The sequence below is a fragment of the Myxine glutinosa genome, chromosome 6 (genome assembly GCF_964187855.1).
Source record: "Myxine glutinosa chromosome 6, kmMyxGlut1.1, whole genome shotgun sequence".
NCBI lineage: Eukaryota > Metazoa > Chordata > Myxini > Myxiniformes > Myxinidae > Myxine > Myxine glutinosa.
Window position 1 is genome coordinate 139,046,148 of NC_136266.1, and position 18,287 is coordinate 139,064,434.

An 18,287-nucleotide genomic window follows, 5' to 3' on the forward strand; every position below is an offset into this window, starting at 1 on the left:
TTCTTCTTCCACTATCTTTCCTCCCTCGCGCATATATATAGTCAAATCCGCCATTGATCGTCACCTCATTAATGCTCGATTGCCATTCGTGATTTCCCGGTCTTAACCGAGGGGAGTCACAGGTCAATATATATATACAGACTTGGCATTTAATATGGAAATTTTTTTTTGTGGGGGTGAACTTACTTTTCAAGATGACTTCGAACCAAAAGTTCATTGGAATTATGTTGAAATTATTCGAGATTTTGTTAATGTGACCTTTAAAAGAAACAAAAACCACATTTGACATTTCGAAGCAAATAAATTGATCCTTGAAAGTGATGTAAACTGATATCGAACTCAATTCACGGACAGTACTGTGTTAAACTTCTGTACGTTTTCCAGAAGTATCTCTTTATTTTGCACATTAGCCAATTTCTTTTCAACAAAAACAAAAGCTAAATTATGACTGGGATTACGGACAGTAAAATTACAGTTCAGTACTTCGTGTAACCCCCACGAGCATTCAGGAGAACACGTACACGTCGAGGCATGCTGTTCACGAGATTTGCCAAGGTTTGGACAGGAATCACTTGCCATGCAGTGACAATAGTCTGCTGCAATTCACGCACACAGGTCGGCTGCTGGTCCAAGTGGTCGATTTGACGCGTTAATTATGCCCACAAGTTCTCTATCGGATTCATATCCGGGGACATGGCAGGCCACTCCATATGCTCTACACCATGGTCAGCAAGAAAGTGTTGGATCATGCGAGCACAATGAGGCTGTGCATTGTCATCTTGGAAGACAAAATTTCCTCGAAAGGCTGCACGAGCAAATGGAAGCAATGTTTATTCCAGAATGACCCTGTACTTGAACTGGTTCAGGTTTCCATTCAGAAAAACCAGGTCAGTTTTGCCCCCTGCATGAAAAGCAGCCCAAACGGTCACCCCACCACCTCCAGCTTGGACTCTTGGCACTATACAATCTTCGTTGTGGGCTTCATGCACTTGTCTGCGCACTCAGACGCGGCCATCTTGACGATAGACCAGAAATTTAGACTCGTCACTGAAGGTCACGTGATTCCAGTGTCCTGGCTGCCATTGACGGTGCTCTCTGGCCTACTGCAATCGGCGCTGGCTGTGTTGTCTGGTCAGGCGTGGCTTTCTCAGGGGATGCCTGGCACGATAGCCTGCTTGAACCAGTCGTTGGTTGACTAGCCTTCTGGATGCAGGCACATTTGTCAGTTGCTGCCACTCAGCCCGAAGCCGATTAGCTGACTTGGTACGGCCATTGCAGACTAACCGGTGCAGCTGGCGATCATCTCTCCTTGTGGTTCTGCATGGACGTCCTGGCCTCGGTATTGGAGTAGGGACACCCCTCTGAGCATTTCGTTTCAGGATCTTTGACACCTGACCTTGAGTGATGCCATACTGCCGAGCCATTTATGTCTGAACCTTGTGAGATGAATATCTTAAAAAATAAGCGAAGTACCAACTTCTAATCTGGTGTGTGGGTGTATCTAGGCACAAGGAAGAACGCTGTTTAAAATCAGGTCGCCACGTCAAAATCTAAGATGGCCGCCGCCATGTATGTCTGAAACTTGAGATGAATATCTTGAAAAATAAGCAAAGTACCAACTTCTAATTTGGTGTGTGGGTGTATCTAGGCACAAGGAAGAACGCTGTTTAAAATCAGGTCGCCACGTCAAAATCTAAGATGGCCGCCGCCATGTATGTCTGAAACTTGAGATGAATATCTTGAAAAATAAGCAAAGTACCAACTTCTAATTTGGTGTGTGGGTGTATCTCGGCATAAGGAAGAACGCTTTTGAAAATTGGGTCGCCACGTCAAAATCCAAGATGGCCGCCACCATATATATGTCTGAACCTTGTGAGCGAAATATCTTGAAAAATAAGCGAAGTACCAACTTCTAATCTGGTGTGTGGATGTATCTAGGCACAAGCAAGAACGCTGTTTAAAATTGGGTCGCCACGTCAAAATCCAAGATGGCCGCCGCCATGTATGTCTGATGCCATGTATGTCTGAACCTTGTAACCTGCATATCTTGAAAAATAAGCGAAGTACCAAGTTCTAATCTGGTGTGTGGGTGTGTCTAGGCATAAGGAAGAACGCTATTGAAAATTGGGTCGCCACGTCAAAATCCAAGATGGCCGCCTCCATGTTTGTCTGACCCTTGTGAGCGAAATATCATATCATAGCATGTTTTCTGCGTGTTCCACTTTGTCAACTCACATCACTTCCCCGACGGGGGACCTAGGCATAACGCTTGTTGAAATTAAGTCGTCCCTCGATCACAGACCAACGTCTCCAGACAGACATACCAACAGACAGACAAAGCGAGGCAAATGCTTAACCCCACTTTTTGCACCACACATGCGGGGTAGAAACGAGGATGCAAGTCCTCATCGAGGACAGCACTTAACCGCACTTTAAAAATAGGACTTGTAGATTTTACATTTTAAAACCTAAACAAACCAGAACGGCATTCGGTAGAGCACGTATCTCCACCAGGCCGAACAGTTTATGTTTTGTATCTCACTGATAGGCCAGATCTGGATTCAGACCTGAACAAAAATCTAATCTGCTTGTTATTGTCACTGAACCAACTCATCCACCTTGTGTTGTCATAATCCGTCTACAACTTTTTGAAATATCTTATTTATTCAAAATATTAAAAGAGAAATCTTGTGCAATCTGTCATTATATCATGGATCTGAATATTGCTTAGAAATATATATTTTCGTCCACCTTTCCGACCAGGGCATATCATTGTGAAATATATTTGATATCTGACTTTCTTACCTGTCTGTGCAAAAATCACATTTCTGCTCCGCTTGTGGTAACGGCAATCAAAAAGCGACTGGTGCTGGCTGTGGCATGTTTTTTTGTTCATATTTCATTAAATATTTGTTTTCAGTTTCAATATATTAGTAACTTATGGATCAAACTCTCACTTTGTTTTGCCCTTGGACAAACAAGCAAAAACACCTCAAATCAGAACTTGGATCGAGTGTATATCGTAACATGTACTCCGTAGAACCAAACATTAAGATGGGGGATGTGGAAACATTGTATTCTGCAGGTCTCAAACATCAGGGAACAACTGACGTCGTTAGTGGGTTAAACGTGAAATTTTGTCCCGTGTGGAAACCCTGGTCTTTGAAGAAGAGTCTGATTGGAGATTGGCCCTTTTGACCCCTTTCACAATGGAATATCGTGTGTGGAACTGCACCGTTGAATTCAGCAGGTCTGAGACATTAGGAATTGCCCAATTCCACTTTTTTCCCAGAAGGTTTTGACTGACAGACGTCCATTTTTGGCCACATATTGAGCTATCAGCTCATGACCAAAAGGAGGCAGACGGCTGTAACACATTTTCTTTCCTTTTAAAGGGTTTATTTTTGATGAATATGGGTGAAAATATAATTCCACAATTAAAAATATATTGTGGCAGACACGAAAGCTCACTGGCACGAGGGCATCATTCCGCGCACCAAGTGGGCGGGGGCAACGCCCGAGGGGTAGGCGTGGCCGCGGGATATACACCGGGCGCGCAGCCCGGAACGCTCCAGTGTTAGTGGAGCTCTTGAATAAAGACTCTTACAACTTACCGCGTTGTCCGCTTCCTCCTTGCTTACAAGCAGCGCGCGTAACACCACGCTTCATTGGTGACCTCCGACGTTCTGGTCAGCCGTCACTGACCACCCGAACCCGCCACAGCAATGGCAACCAACGCGGTAGCGATAAAGCTCCCCGAGTTCTGGGAAGCTCAGGCGGAGATCTGGTTCCTGCAGGCCGAAGCCCAGTTCAGGCTTCGAGGCATCACGGCGGACGAGACACGCTACTGCCACGTCGTCGCATCCCTCGGGGCCGGCACGGCCGCCCGCGTCGTGTCGGTCCTGAGGAACCCACCGGCCGACGACAGGTACGAGGCGATCAAGCGTCTCCTCCTCGCCACGTTCGGCCTCACGGTGGACGCACGGGCCGATTGCCTCTTGGACCTCCCCGAGCTCGGTGACACGCGACCGTCGGTCCGAATGGACCATATGCTGTCGCTCATGGGCGACGAAACCCCGAACGCTCTATTCCGGGCGTTATTTCGACGCCAGCTGCCGGCACGAGTACGCCTCGGGTTGGCCGGTTCTGCGACAACGGAACCCCGAGCGCTCGTGGCCGAGGCCGACAAGTTCTACGTGGCTTTGGACATGCAGGCGAGTTTCGGTGCGGCCGTAGCGGCTCCCGAGCCCGAAACTGCTGCGGGTGCCCACCCCTACTACGCGACGCACCGCGTCGCCGCTGAACCTCCTGCGGGTGCCCACCCCTACTCCGAGGGGCGCCTCGTGGCGGCCGCCACGCCCCGCCCACCACCACTGCGGAAACCGCGGCCTCCGGCTTCGCCGCAAACCTGGTGCCATTTCCACGCTAGGTTCGGCCACGAAGCCCGGCAATGCCGCCCGCCGTGCTCATTCGGCAGGTCGGGAAACGCCCGGGCCGGCCCTCGGTAGTGGCACTGAGCGCCGGCCGATTAAACAGCCTCCTGTACATAACGGACACCTCATCCGGGTGCCGTTACCTGTGCGACACGGGAGCGCAGGTGAGTGTCGTTCCCGCCGGTACGTCCGACAAGCAGACCGCGGGCCGGGGTCCCGCGCTGCTTGCTGCCAACGGTACGCCCATTCGCACATACGGAAAACGCTGCCTTTCTCTGCGGTTCGGAGGGCAGGTTTTCCGCTGGTCGTTCGTGACTGCCGACGTGCCTATGGCACTGCTTGGCGCGGACTTCCTTTGTGCCAATGGCCTCTTGGTGGACGTAAAGCACAGAAGGCTTGTCCAGGCTGAGACGTTCATCGCATGCGCGCTGCCCGCCTCGTTGAGCAGCTCACGGAGCGGCTCATCGAGCGGCTTGCTGAGCGGTTCGGTTCCGGCCAGGTTCATCTGCACGCTTCCGGCAGCGGACGAATTCACCTGCCTCCTCGCCCGTTTCCCGACCCTCACGAGGCCCACCTTCTCGGCGGGGAACGTCAAGCACGGGGTGGAACATCACATCCCCACCGCCGGGCCACCGGTCTACGCCCGGGCACGCCGCCTCGAGCCGACGAAGCTCGCGGTTGCTAAAGCCGAGTTTGCTACGCTGGAGCGGCTCGGCATTGTGCGGCGCTCCAAGAGTGCTTGGGCGTCGCCGCTCCACATCGTGCCCAAACCCGGCGGGGGATGGCGACCGTGCGGGGACTACCGCCGTGCGGGGACTACCGTCTCAATGACGCCACCACCCCCGACCGCTACCCCGTCCCCCATATTCAGAACTTTTTCGCCCGCTTGGCGAATATGTCCTTCTTCTCGAAGGTGGACCTCATACGCAGTTACCACCAGGTCCCTGTCAGGCCGGAGGACATCCCGAAGACGGCTGTCATCACGCCGTTCGGTCTTTTCGAGTTTCTTCGGATGCCCTTCGGTTCGAAGAATGCGGCTCAGGCGTTCCAGCGCCTCATGGACAGCGTCTTGTGCGACTTGGATTTCGTCTACGTCTATCTGGATGATATCGTCATCGCAAGCGCGTCCCGCGAAGAGCACCTCCACCATCTCCGCACGCTCTTCGAATGCCTGGGCCAGCACGGCCTGATTGTGAACCCCGCCAAGCGCCGGTTTGGTGTCGCTGACATCGACTTTTTGGGGCACCGCGTCACCAGGCATGGGGCCGTCCCCCTACCGGCCAAGGTGGAGGCGGTGAAGGGGTTTCCGCGCCCCCGCACGATCAGGGGGCTCCAGGAGTTCCTGGGCATTGTAAACTTTTACCATCGGTTCCTGCCCCACATCGCCCAGCTCCTGCGCCCCCTGCACGAGGCCCTCCGAGGGAAGCCGGGCAAAGGTGACGTCACCTGGACCGAGCAGATGGATGCGGCGTTCGTGGGCGCGAAGCTCGCCTTGGCTAACGCCACCATGCTCGCGCACCCGGCGCCTGATGCACCGATCGCCCTCACCACCGACGCCTCGGACTACGCGGTGGGCGCGGTGCACGAGCAATGGGTGCGTGGAGCTTGGCAACCGCTGGCGTTCTTCAGCCGGCAGCTTTGCCCGCCCCAACGCCGGTACAGTACCTTCGACCGCGAGTTGCTCGGGCTCCACCTGGCGGTCAGGCACTTCCGCCATCTGCTCGAGGGCCGTGCGTTCACGGCCTTCGTCGACCACAAGCCACTGGTGTTCACGATGGGCAAGGTCGCCGAGCCGTGGTCGGCCCGGCAGCAGCGTCACCTCTCGGCCGTGTCCGAATACACGACGGACATCCAGCACGTCGTGGGGAAGGACAACCCGGTGGCGGATTGCCTTTCCCGGTCCGTTGCCCACGCGGTCCACCTCGGCATCGACTATGCCCGGATGGCGGTGGACCAGGCCGCCGACCCCGACGTCCAGGCCTTGCGGACCGCCGTTACGGGCCTCTGTGTCACCGAGGTGTCGTTCAACGGCGCGGGCACGGCCCTCTGGTGTGACGTCTCCCTCGGGCGGCCTCGCCCCATCGTGCCCGCGGGCTGGCAGCGCCAGATTTTCGACGCCATCCACGGCCTGTCCCACCCGGGCACGAGGGCCTCCCAGAGGTTGATCGCCGACAAGTTTGTCTGGCATGGCCTCCGGAAGGCCGGGCCAGGACGTGCCTTGCGTGCCAGCACGCGACCATGGTGCCGTGGAGTCGGGGAGGAACTCGCCCGGCACCCGCAGCGGTTGTCCGAAGACCAACTCCGCCGCGGATGCGCGCAGGTCGTCCTTGGGCGCCGTCCGGAGGCCCAGTAGCACCCAGGGGAACCTGTCGACCCAGCCGCCGTCTCGGAGGGTCGCCCGGAGCGCGGCCTTCAACGAGCGGTGGAACCGCTCACACAGGCCGTTAGCCTGGGGGTGGTAGGCCGTGGTGCGGTGCAGCTGGACCCCGAGCTCCCGCGCGACCGCCCCCCAGAGCTCCGAGGTGAACTGGGGGCCGCGGTCGGACGAGATGTCCGAGGGGGCGCCGAACCGGGCGACCCAGGTGGAGATGAACGCCTGCGCGACGTCCGCCGCGTCCGACGTCCGCGCTCCGCGCTGCAGGAGACCGCCCAGAGGTTCGCCCCGGTGCCCACGGCGCACCACGGGCACCCACCTACGCACGTCGCCCCGGAGCTTCGCACCGCGGAGTACGTCTTCGTCCGGCACGACGCCCACCGGACACCACTGCGGCCCCCGTACAACGGGCCTTTCCGCATGCTGGAGACCGGGGTGAAACATTTCACCTTGGACATCGGCGGCACTCCTGACAGTGTCTCCATAGACCGCCTCAAGCCGGCCCACCTCGACGTGGACCACCCACCGCCGGTGGCTCGGCCCCCGCGTCGGGCCCCCCCCCCGGCGGGCGCACCCCCGGCACCGCCCGGCCCCGCCGGCACGCCGCCCCCCGAGCCTACACCCATCCCGGGTGCAGCCGGAGGCATCCCAGCTGGCATCCCTGCACCCCGGACACCGCCAGTCGCCAGAGGGCGCTTCGGCCGGGTCATCCGTTTGCCCCGCAAACTGGCCCTCCAGGTGCGCGGGAATTCTTGGGGGGCGAGTGTGGCGGACACGAAAGCTCACTGGCGCGAGGGCATCATTCCGCGCACCAAGTGGGCGGCGGCCACGCCTGAGGGGTAGGCGTGGCCGCGGGATATACACCGGGCTCGCAGCCCGGAACGCTCCAGTGTGTTACAGTGGAGCTCTTGAATAAAGACTCTTGTCTTACAACTTACCGCGTTGTCCGCTTCCTCCTTGCTTACAAGCAGCGCGCGTAACACCGCGCTTCAATATAAATTATAATTCCACATTCATTAATAGAATCCAAAATGAGTAGTTAAGACAAAAGATGCTTATTATTATTAAGTGATGCAGAGAGGTCTATTGTAAAAGCCAGGCTTGTATAGACCGCCATATGTTTGTATGTATATGAAAAAAATGAATGAATGATCGTTTTAAGGCCGTATGTATGTATGTGTATATATATGTACTGTATATATATATATATACACACACACACACACACACATATTATGTAACTGGGTGGTGAAAAAAACGTTCATTCGCACCAGCCGGTAACAAGTCCCGCGAGAGTTAGTGTTGGCCACACCCATTGGGAAGCGGAACTAACGTAGGCTGAGTGGGCGTGGAGTTGGAGACTGGGAAGATGACGGCTATGATTTTGTGAAAAGTCTGCACACGAGGCTGTGTGTGGTGCCATCGTCGTGGGGGAGATTTCCAGAGGAGATTAGTGTTTGTTTGGAAGGAAATACAACATGTTTGCTGCAACCACTTTTGACTTTTGCCACTTGTCTATTTTTGCCTATTTTTGCCTATTTTGCCTTTACTTGTCTGGTTTCCACAGTGTGATGGTGACTTTGTTTTGTGAACTTCCAAAGTTTCAATTTTGCGACTCTACAGCAAAATTATTCCGGTTGAGTAACCCCAAGTGAATTTGTGTGTCCGAGTTTACCAGGCAACAAATATTGGTACGAGGAGTGGGGTCTGGAAGTTTGGAAGATCAGGGCAAAGGCAAAAGTGGTAGTGGTGAAGAGTGCACTCACAGGTGGGAGGACGGAAAGTACAGGACTACAGCCCAGAGTGCGGCAGATACAGACGGCGAGGCAGCTGGAGAATCAGAAGTTGTGCGGAAGAGAGAAGATTCCACTGCATCCTCGACGGGGCGGCGGTTGCACAGGACCCAGTCGACGGGACAGCGAAGGATACTTCCACATGTAAGAAATTTAGTGTGTATGTTTCTGTGTTTGTTGTAATAGTTACTGTAGGTTGGCAGCCATTACAAATTAATTTTGAAAAAGTCATGAAGAATATACTGTTGCAGGATGCTCAGAGTGAGCAGATGAAGGGAATGAATGAGCAAATTAATGCTCAAACCCAAAAAATTGACGGAATGATTAACAAAATGGATGCTCGGGCGAATGAAGAATTGAAGGAAGAACGAAAGAATGTGGCGATGGGGCTCAGGAGCCGGGAATGGCAATTAAATTAAATTTGGAAGGAAATGGGGAATGCGTACAGGTAGATGTGGAGTGTCAACAGGTAAATGGACGATGTTTCCCACATCATGGCCTGGAGGTTTATCGGGACCGGGTGGATGTCACAACACCCCAACCGGGGGATGGATTTGCATCCTTGCTGTGCCAGGGCGGTGGTTCAGAGCAAGAGGGGGTAACATTATTGGGGGTCCGTGTGATGGAGCCGGACCATGTATTTATTGATCAAGACCTGGCGGGGCCAGAAATGATTTATAAATATAATAATGATGAGCATGATGTGACCCAGTGGCTGGGGACCTAGGTAGGACAGTCCCATGGAGGACAAGTTTCATCACATCAGGCCCAAAGGAGTTTGGGGGAGGAGGTGAGTCGGTCTGAGAAGGTGGTTGAATTGACCGAGGGGACCCTCACCATGCATACCAATTGGGAACAGGAGGCTCCGAAATTGCAGAACCAGTTGGGGGAGTATGTTGGCTCCGTACTGGATTTGAACCTTGGAGAGTCGGGAGATCGAGCCTCAGACTATTTGGTCCCCGTAGGGAAATTGGAACAGTTTGCTGGGAGGGGCAGAACAACCTGTGGTAGGGGTTGTTACCTGCAGCTGCGGTTTGGGATGGGAAATCAAAATTTTTAACAGGAAAAATAAATTTATGATTAAATGGGAATTTGATTTGGCACAGCCTTGGAGGGAGTTGGTCCCCAGGCTGTGGAATGTGGATCAGGAGAGGTCATGAGGGATGGCCTCGGGCAAGAGTTGCCCCTTTGTAAATTTGGGAATGCCAGCCAGCTGGGGGGCTGGGCTGGCGAGATTTGGACGTGGGATCCAGCCATGGGTGTCATGGTACGACCTGGCCCCCACGGGGAGTCTGGTGGACAGTGTGGCGTCCGTTGTCTGTTGGGGCGCCGCCCGAGCGTGTGGCTTGGGCCGGCAGGGTCACCGGACCCTTGTGGGGGTTAAGACCTCCAGGGGGTCCGAGGTGGTTTCTCAAGCCTGGGATGGCATTTATTGAGGACCACTAGGGGGAGGTGTTGTGGGTCGCACTTTGGTGGTGGCATCGCGAACGGCCAACATGGGCCTGATGTGTTGGCCACCCGGGCATGCGGCCTGACACCCTCTCCCTGAGACTTTCGGACAGCCAGCATGTGGTGACCTGCCATGCTGTGTTGGTCTATGGACGCGGGTCAAACCGAATGGACAGGAATGGACACAGCTTACTGGACAACCGTTGGGGCATCTGTGGAACGTGATGGTGTGTGAGTGATCTTCCACAGATGTCTCGTTATGATTTGTGGACTCTCAGTTTGGGAAGAGAGCCATGGGATTGATGAATCGGGAATTGGTAACGTGCCGAGCATATGGGCCATGCTCGGCTGGCATGTGTATGGCAATGCATCTTTCTTTGGTTGAGATTAGTGAAATGTGAAAAATGTTTGGCATGGGTAATCTGAGGGGTAGATGCAAATTTAAGGGTGAATTTTGAAATGTCATGGTGGATACTGACAGCAGTGTCACCATTATTGAACCAGGTGTGTAGACCAAAGTGTTATTGGCTGTGATTAAAATTGACGGGTTAGCAGGACACAGCTCTCAACTTGTTGCGGGGGCGACTGCGCCAATATTTGGGACGCGAGATCATGGGGATGTAGTCGGGTAGCCTGAGGGTCAACGTGGTGCTGTGCGTGTCCGAGGTGTGTGGACCATGTCTTCTGGGTGGGTCTCCTGGTGGAGCATGGCTGTTGACTGGACCTTGGTGTGGTCAAGTGTGTGTGGGCACAGGGGGCTGCATGTGGTCGGACTGGGGGATGATGTGGAGGTGCAGGGGACGTGGCTGTTGGGATGCCATGCACTGCGACCGTGCCCCCCAGGTCCGAGGCCTTGGGTATGGTAGTGTTTGTTGGCAGCAGGTGCTCACCACATTGGCCAGCTGGGGCTGGTGCAGCTGTGTTCCATGCAGGGGGGGTGAAGGATGGATGGTGGGTCGCACCCTTATGGACACTCATGGGCCATGTTGGCGTTTTGACTGCTCACCTTGTCTCGATGACCCTTGCACGGTGGAGGTGCGGAGCTGTCGTAGCCACAGGTAGTTGTGTAATGATAATCACCGTTGGATGCGGACCCACATACCTGCCAGTATAGTGCGGAGAAAAGTGAAATTTGGTGAAATTTAATTGGTCCAATGAGAATTTTTGGGATTTTGTGGGTGGATGGCACTTTTGGACCTGACCAACCAGAAAATACCTGTACATCAAGGTAGGGGTAAGGCCTTGATGTTCACTGTCCCAGGGTTCAGGACTTGCTTATAGAAATTTGGGGACAGGTAATTTGGAGTAGGGGGGCGGGTGCGAGTGATGACATGGCCGGTGAGGGGGGGTGGAATGTGTGCCACAGAGTCTTGTGGGTGGTGTTTGTTTTTGTGTGGTGGTTATGTGTTTTTATGTGGTCGTGAGGTTGGAGAAAATGGATGAGTGGTGATTATTGAGTTTTGAAATGTGCTCTTGGAAATGTGTTGGTTAAATGTGAATGGGATTTCACATGAAGCAGGCCATGGCAACTCTTTTGAAACATATTTTGTACCATCTATGGAAATGTGTTGAGAATTGAATGGCAGCGGGGGAGGAAATGTGTTTTGGGATCTTGTGGGTGGGGAAGTTGTGTGTGCCCGCAGGTACAGATCAAGCTCTGAGGAGCGATGCCTGCGGCCCCCCTCTGCGGCAATTACCCCTGGCAGCCAGTGGTATCTGGAAATTGGAGCTCGTAGGTGGAGGGTCTGGTTGGGCGCTGTGGGGTAAAGGAGACTCCCGGCGACCCGTGTAGCTGCGCTGAAGCAGGAGGCAACGGAGCCTGGTGTGTGGAGACCCTCACCGGCGGGGTAACGGCGGAAAGGGCTGTTGGGCTGTCACGGGGCCAAGAGGTAAAGGGGGGGAGGGGGGAATGAACTTGTAAGTCGGTTGACTTGTGTTTGGGACTGCGGGCACCACAGCTTGAAGCGCCCCCACCATCTTACTTGTGCGGTACCTCCCCGCTGCCTCGTTGAGAAATGCACAGACGAATGACATAAATGCCATGGTCCTGCAGGGGGGTGAAATACGTGCTTGTAATGATTTTGTATGTGATGACTTTTGGAATGAGTATGAGTGGTTAAGGGGTTGTGTTATATGAATGAGGGCGAAATCCACCGAGCCATGTCACTCACCTGTAACACCTGAACAGGGCCCGCGGAAATTTAGGGGTGCATTGGGATGGCCCCGCAGGTAAGGTTGCGTCTTGTGGCAATCACCGGGGGATGCTGTCTGCAGACTGGGGTATGTACAAATGTTTATTAGAGGTCTGAATTTTTGTAGGTTTGGTTAAGTTTTCTGGTTAAGGTAGGATTTTTGTGTGTTGTTTGTTTCCTCCCTCCACAGGAACAACTAATGAGATCATTGTACATATTTGCATGATTGTTAAGGGGATTAGCATGTTAAGGAGGATAGGTAGGAAGTCCGGCTCACTTCCCACAGCCCTCCTGATTTATTTTGTAGGTTAATTAAGTGTGAGACAGTAAGTGTTAAGACTGGAATGGTAGCGCCTGCAGTGAACCTAGCAGGAGCTATGGTTCTGGGGGGGGGGGGGGGGGGCGGGGGGGGGGGGAAGCTGTGTTATGTCGGGAGGTAAAGGAATATCTAGAGTCAGGTAGATCTGTATTGGTAACATGATTCGACTGTCGCGATAGGGAATCGACCCTGTAATAAATTCTGTGTTTTAGGCGGTTTGTCGGGGAAGCATATACCTGTGAACATACAAGGATGTTCGGGTGTTAAATAGTGTAGGGACTAAGATAAACCCCTGTGTGTCAGACCTGGTTATCATTCCTTTGTCCCTTATGGCAACGCACATATATAAACACTTAGATAGGTCCTTAGTGCACACATTAATTAGTTCCCTTCCCTTGCAATGACTTTGGAAGAAGACCGGCAGGAAGCCAGATCGGGGCACCGCCGGAGGGCCACCGCCAGCCGCACCACCAGCTGGCCTAGCGACAACAGTGAGACGAGTTGTAACCCACGCCACAGGGAACATGTGATTGGTTGGCGCGGAAGGCTGAACCTCCAGCCAATCAGGGCAGGAGGTGCGAAGACGCAACTGAGAAGGAGGTTGTTCATTGGAGGGAAGGCGCTAGAAGGTTCGGTGAACGGCGGGAAGCTACGAGGCGCTGATTGGGAGGGCGCGCCAGAGCTGACGTGACCCGCAAGGTTATAAAAGGGCGCGCTGCACGACCTCTTTGCTCTTTGTCTTCTTGTCTCTCTTTGCGCTGGACCTCGTGTTGGAGATCGGCCCCTTCGGGTTGGAGATTGGCTCCGTGTGGGGATCACTGGCCCTGCGTTGGACACGTGGTGCTTTTGATTCCGTGTGGTGCTTTTGGTTCCTTGTGGTGCATTGGTGCTCGGAGCGAGCATGACCTCGTGTGTTGGACCGACAAGGGGTTGGAGGGACCTCGCGGCGTGCCGCGGAGCGAGTCGCATTGAGGCCTGGCGAAACGTGCGAGCGAGCGGACAAAAGGTTTCTTCGTGCCGGAGCTTGGAGCCACGTTGGATGGTGGACAAGACTACGGACAGATAAGGATGCACCACATTTCCCTGTATACGACGAGCGTGTGCTTTTATTAATTCATTTTCCCCTGTCTCGTATTCTGAAGTGAGGTGTGTGGGATCCCAATTTAGGATCATTATTTATTTACCGTCGCGTTCCTTGTTCTCGGGGTCGGAATAAATCATTCCTTTTGTACATTGAATTGGGTTGTCGTTCGTGAGTTAATTCCCTGCAGGATCGGAGCTGCCGTCGGTTCGCCATAGGTAAGCGCTGCCGCCTCTTCCTCTTCACTTCTTCTTCCCGCGTTTGATAGCAAAATCTGTATTGGGTCGTCGCCTCCGTTAAAGCCGTTCGGTCTTCCACGGTCCCTGGTGTTAACCGGAGGGATTCACATGACAATATAGATATATAGCGCCATTATATATTAATGTGATTACTGTTGGTGACGTAGGCATATGCATCATCGCTATTTGCGCATGTGCGGCCTGGCTGTTCCCGTGTCTTCCGGTTGTTGGGTTCTGGTATCTTGGTGTACTGTTGCCTCGTCCGATAAAGTGTGGTGATTAAATGCTGATGTTATAACAAAACTTGAACGTGTTTTGGTGGGACATTCGCTTCGAACGAAGGAGAGGTGTTTACCTTTTACTGGCGTGGTGGCAGCGTCTTTGAACCCATTCGTCCGCTGGCTCAACAACCGACGACGAACGAACTGGTAAATTCCCGCCTCATTCCACATGAGCGTTTTCACACACGTGACCAACCAGGCAGAGCAATACTAATCTGGATAGCACGGGCTTTGTCATTTTGTCAGCACACCGTGTAAAACACGGCAAACATACATCGGACACCAAGATAATTTCCTGACCGACGAGGTCGTGCGTGTATGCCCAAAACAGCCGAAGAACTCCGCACTCAAATATCCAGCGACAAAATATCCAGTACAACCTTTCTCTCGACCCAAACTTTTCATATTTTCTGAGCGACGGCGTCACATGGGGAAAGCAAACCAACCGTTGGCCCCTACAAGGTCTTGCAGATGCCGGAGAGGACGTCCCTGCTGCCGTGCGATTGCAATGCACAACAGAAGGTGATGCACCTGCACTTCATGCTGAATCAAATCGCTAATTATTGTCCCATCATCTCCAGAGGCTCTATTGTGAAGGCCTCTACATCTTTGGCCTCCATTTGGCAAACCATTCGGCTCCATTATGGATTTCACCCACCTGGGGCCCATTTCATAGACTCGAATTTAATCAACTGTTCACCTGATGACCACCTGAAACATCATTCTAGTGTGCCGGGCAAATTGTGTCCACCGTGTCCGGCAACTGCTCGGCCCCCACAATATTTCTTAAGTAAATGTGAGTGTCTTCCCGAGCCTGACCATCGCTTTTTGGCTGGTACTCGTCACATGGGGATTAACAAGTACAATAGTGAGGAAGAAGAAGAAAACAATAGAATGTGGGTTACCGACTGTTCTTTGATTTAATTTATCAAATTTCCTTTCTCTTCTGACCATTAACTCAGGCACCTTTTGAGTTAGGAAGCTGATATTTGGACATGCCAATGACCAGGTGATTTGGCTGCAAAGGCTATTTTTGATTTATTGTACACCAGGGGTCATTGTACACGATTTGCAATCTCCAGGCATTGCAAATCGTCATTGCTGGGCACCGAAGGGGGCTCGGCAGTGACGCACGCTGAAAGGGAGTACTCAGTTTTCACTCTGGTTGATTTCTTGTTTGTTTTCTTGGTTGTTTGTTTGTTTTCTTGGTTGTTTGTTTGTTTTCTTGTTTCCTTGGTTGTCCGGACGATATCTCAGCCATCCTTTGAGCTAGGAAGCTGAAATTTCGGCACAATAGTGAGCAAGTCCTTTGTCAAAAACTTTATTTTTTGTTTTTTGATTAATCAATTAATTGATGAGTTATTTAATTATTTGAGATTAATTAAGTACTTATTTAATTAATCAAATTTCCTTTCTCTTCTGGCCATTATCTCAGGCACCTTTTGAGTTAGGAAGCTGATATTTGGACATGCCAATGACCAAGTGATTTGGCTGCAAAGGCTATTTTTGATTTATTGATTGATCAATTAATCAATGAATCGATTAATTATTTAATTATTCGATTAATGACTAAATTTTGCTTTTTTAAAGTTACAGATTCTGATGAAATGGTGGTGGTTTCTGTGTTATATTAGCGGATTGATTAATTATTTCATTTTTTAATGATTATTATTTATTTATTTTCATTGTGAATTATTTAATCATTTTCTTTCTCATCTGGGAAATATCACAGGCACCTTTTGAGCTGGGAAGATAATATTTGGACATGACAGTGACTAAGTGATGTGTCTTCAAAGGATGTGGCAAAACTTTCTAAAATCCTGTTTTCTCTTTGTCATTATGGGGTATTGAGTGTCGATTGATGAGGGAAAACATGAATTTAAACGATTTCAGCATAAGGCTGCAACATAAAATGTGAAAAAAGTGAAGGGGTCTGAATACTTTCTGAATGCACTGTGTATGGCAGCATGAGCTGTCGTTTTACCTCATGGCATTTTTCAATGGCCACTTTAAATGGTACAATAAAATAATAGTGCAATAATTGGCAGTCATATGAAAAATAAGCGTGATCCACCCTGACCGCTCCTGTGGATATATTTGAAATTATTTTGGGATTATAATAACGGTAATTAACTCCCTAATGATTATTCTCACCTGACACGCATGCTGTAAACTCACGCAAACAGCTTACCCAGGTGTCCCATGAGCAATCAGTTTGCCAAGCTGTTCCTTGTCAGCCATTTCCATGGAGCCGAGTGCTGGCTTAGTGCTTAAGCCACTTGGCGAGCGCTCTACAAGCTGCTTGGTAATGGAACACACCGACTGAGTCGGAATCCATAACTGGAGCGAACCTCGCTGTGGTCATATTTAAGTAGTGAGTGGCACCAGCAATTTGTCATTGCCTCCATCTTGGATTACCATAGCCCAGGGAGGAAGTTCAGCTCACTGGTTTCAGTTAAAAACATGGTGTTCATGTTCAGTGTTCTGATAGCTGCAATCTTCGACATTCCCGCCAGTTAAAAGTGACCAAAACAATCACTTTTCACAAGTAAGGAAACTTTATTTTATATTAAACTCGTAGAAGTACCCGGCATTGCCGGGCGGGGGAGAGGAGGGGGAAGGGGAGGGGAGGGGAACGGGGGGGAGGGGAGGAGAGGGGGGGAGGGGAGAAAAGGGGGGGAGGGGGAGGGGGGGAGGGGAGGAGAGGAGAGGGGGGAGGGGGAGGGATGGGAGGGGAGGAGAGGGGGGAGGGGAGGAGAGGGGGGAGGGGGAGGGATGGGAGGGGGAGAGAAGTGGGAGGGGGGAGGGTGAGGGTGGGAGGGGAGGGGGGAGGGGAGGGTGGGAGGGAGGGAGAGGGTGGAGGGGGAAGGGGAAGGAAGGGGAGGATGGAGGGGGGGAAGGGGAGGAGAGGGAGGGAGGGGGAGTGGGGGAGGGGTGGGTGGGAGGGGGAAGGGGAGGGAGGCGGAGGGGGAAGGAGGGGGAGGGGGAAAGGGAGGGGGTAGGGTGGAGGGGGAAGGGAGGGGGAGGGGGGGGGATGGAAGGGGAGGGCCAGTCAACAATGACGTTGCAGTTCTCATGGTCGGAGAGCAGCACAACAATCGCGACATCGTCCTGCATCTTCGCAACAGCACGAAGCGGATTTTGGAGACTCACCGATCCTGTGACGCCCTCCAGTACTGGCGTTGCCGGGCGGGGGAAGGGAGACCCGTACATTCCCAACCCGTACATTCGCCCTCTCGACTCAAGCTCACTCGGACAAAAGCCTCGCACAAATTACACCGTGAAGGCCCAATGGCCATGTCCATGCCACAAATCAAGTACGTGAGCGAGTCGGGCGCACTGAATTGAAAATATATAGAACGCTCATACTCCGTGAAAAGTGAAGCCGCCGTGTCACCATCTTGGTTAGCACGACTCGACCAACTCGCTTCGCGGATCTCGTTTGTTTTGAACGTGTGAATTACGTGCGAACGCGTAACTGTGAGTTTATGGCGGCAAGGAACATCACGTGATCACTCTGAGCGAATCAGCGCGCTGCTCTGCCACCGCCTCAGATTCCGTGCATAATATTCCTCGCTGAAATGCGCTGAGGTAAAAATATGGTAAAAAAATATGAAATAATTTTTTTTAGTTCGGCCATGTTCTTCCCAGGCTCAATGGCCATGTCTATGCCAAATATCAAGCACGTGAGCCTCTCCGTTTAGGAGTCTATCGGTAACATTACACACACACACACACACACACACACACACACACACACACACACAAACTGTGTTTTATATATATACAGACTTTGCATTTAATATGGAATATTTTTTTTGTGAGGGTGAACTTACTTTTCAAGATGACTTAGAACCAAAAGTTCATTGGAATTATGTTGAAATTATTCTAGATTTTGTTAATGTGACCTTTAAAAGAAACAAAAACCACATTTGACATTTTGAAACAAATAAATTGATCCTTGAAAGTGATGTAAACTGATATTGAACTCAATTCATGGACAGTACTGTGTTAAACTTCTGTATGTTTTCCAGAAGTATCTCTTTATTTTGCACATAAGGCAAAAAAAATTTAAACAAAAACAAAAGTTAAATTACGACTGGGATTACGGACAGTAAAATTACAG

At 51.9% G+C, this 18,287-nt stretch overlaps 1 protein-coding gene across 10 annotated transcripts in view; it reads left to right on the forward strand.

Moving 5' to 3' along the window:
- LOC137414398 (synaptic vesicle 2-related protein) overlaps window positions 1-18,287 on the forward strand; it is a 314,148-nt gene that overhangs the window by 89,598 nt on the left and 206,263 nt on the right. For 4 of the 10 annotated variants that reach the window (XM_078780584.1, XM_078780578.1, XM_078780579.1 and 1 more), the window contains one exon: window positions 8,478-8,744. The exons of 3 other annotated variants lie outside the window; for them this stretch is intronic. Coding sequence is in view for 4 of the 7 variants with exons in the window: in XM_078780578.1 (XP_078636704.1) it covers window positions 8,478-8,744 (267 nt within the window). In the remaining 3 variants the exon portion in view is untranslated. Of the gene's footprint in view, window positions 1-8,477; window positions 8,745-14,596; window positions 14,684-18,287 lie in introns of those variants that run through there. 3 more of the 10 variants (XM_078780583.1, XM_078780585.1, XM_078780581.1) reach the window with 2 other exon arrangements.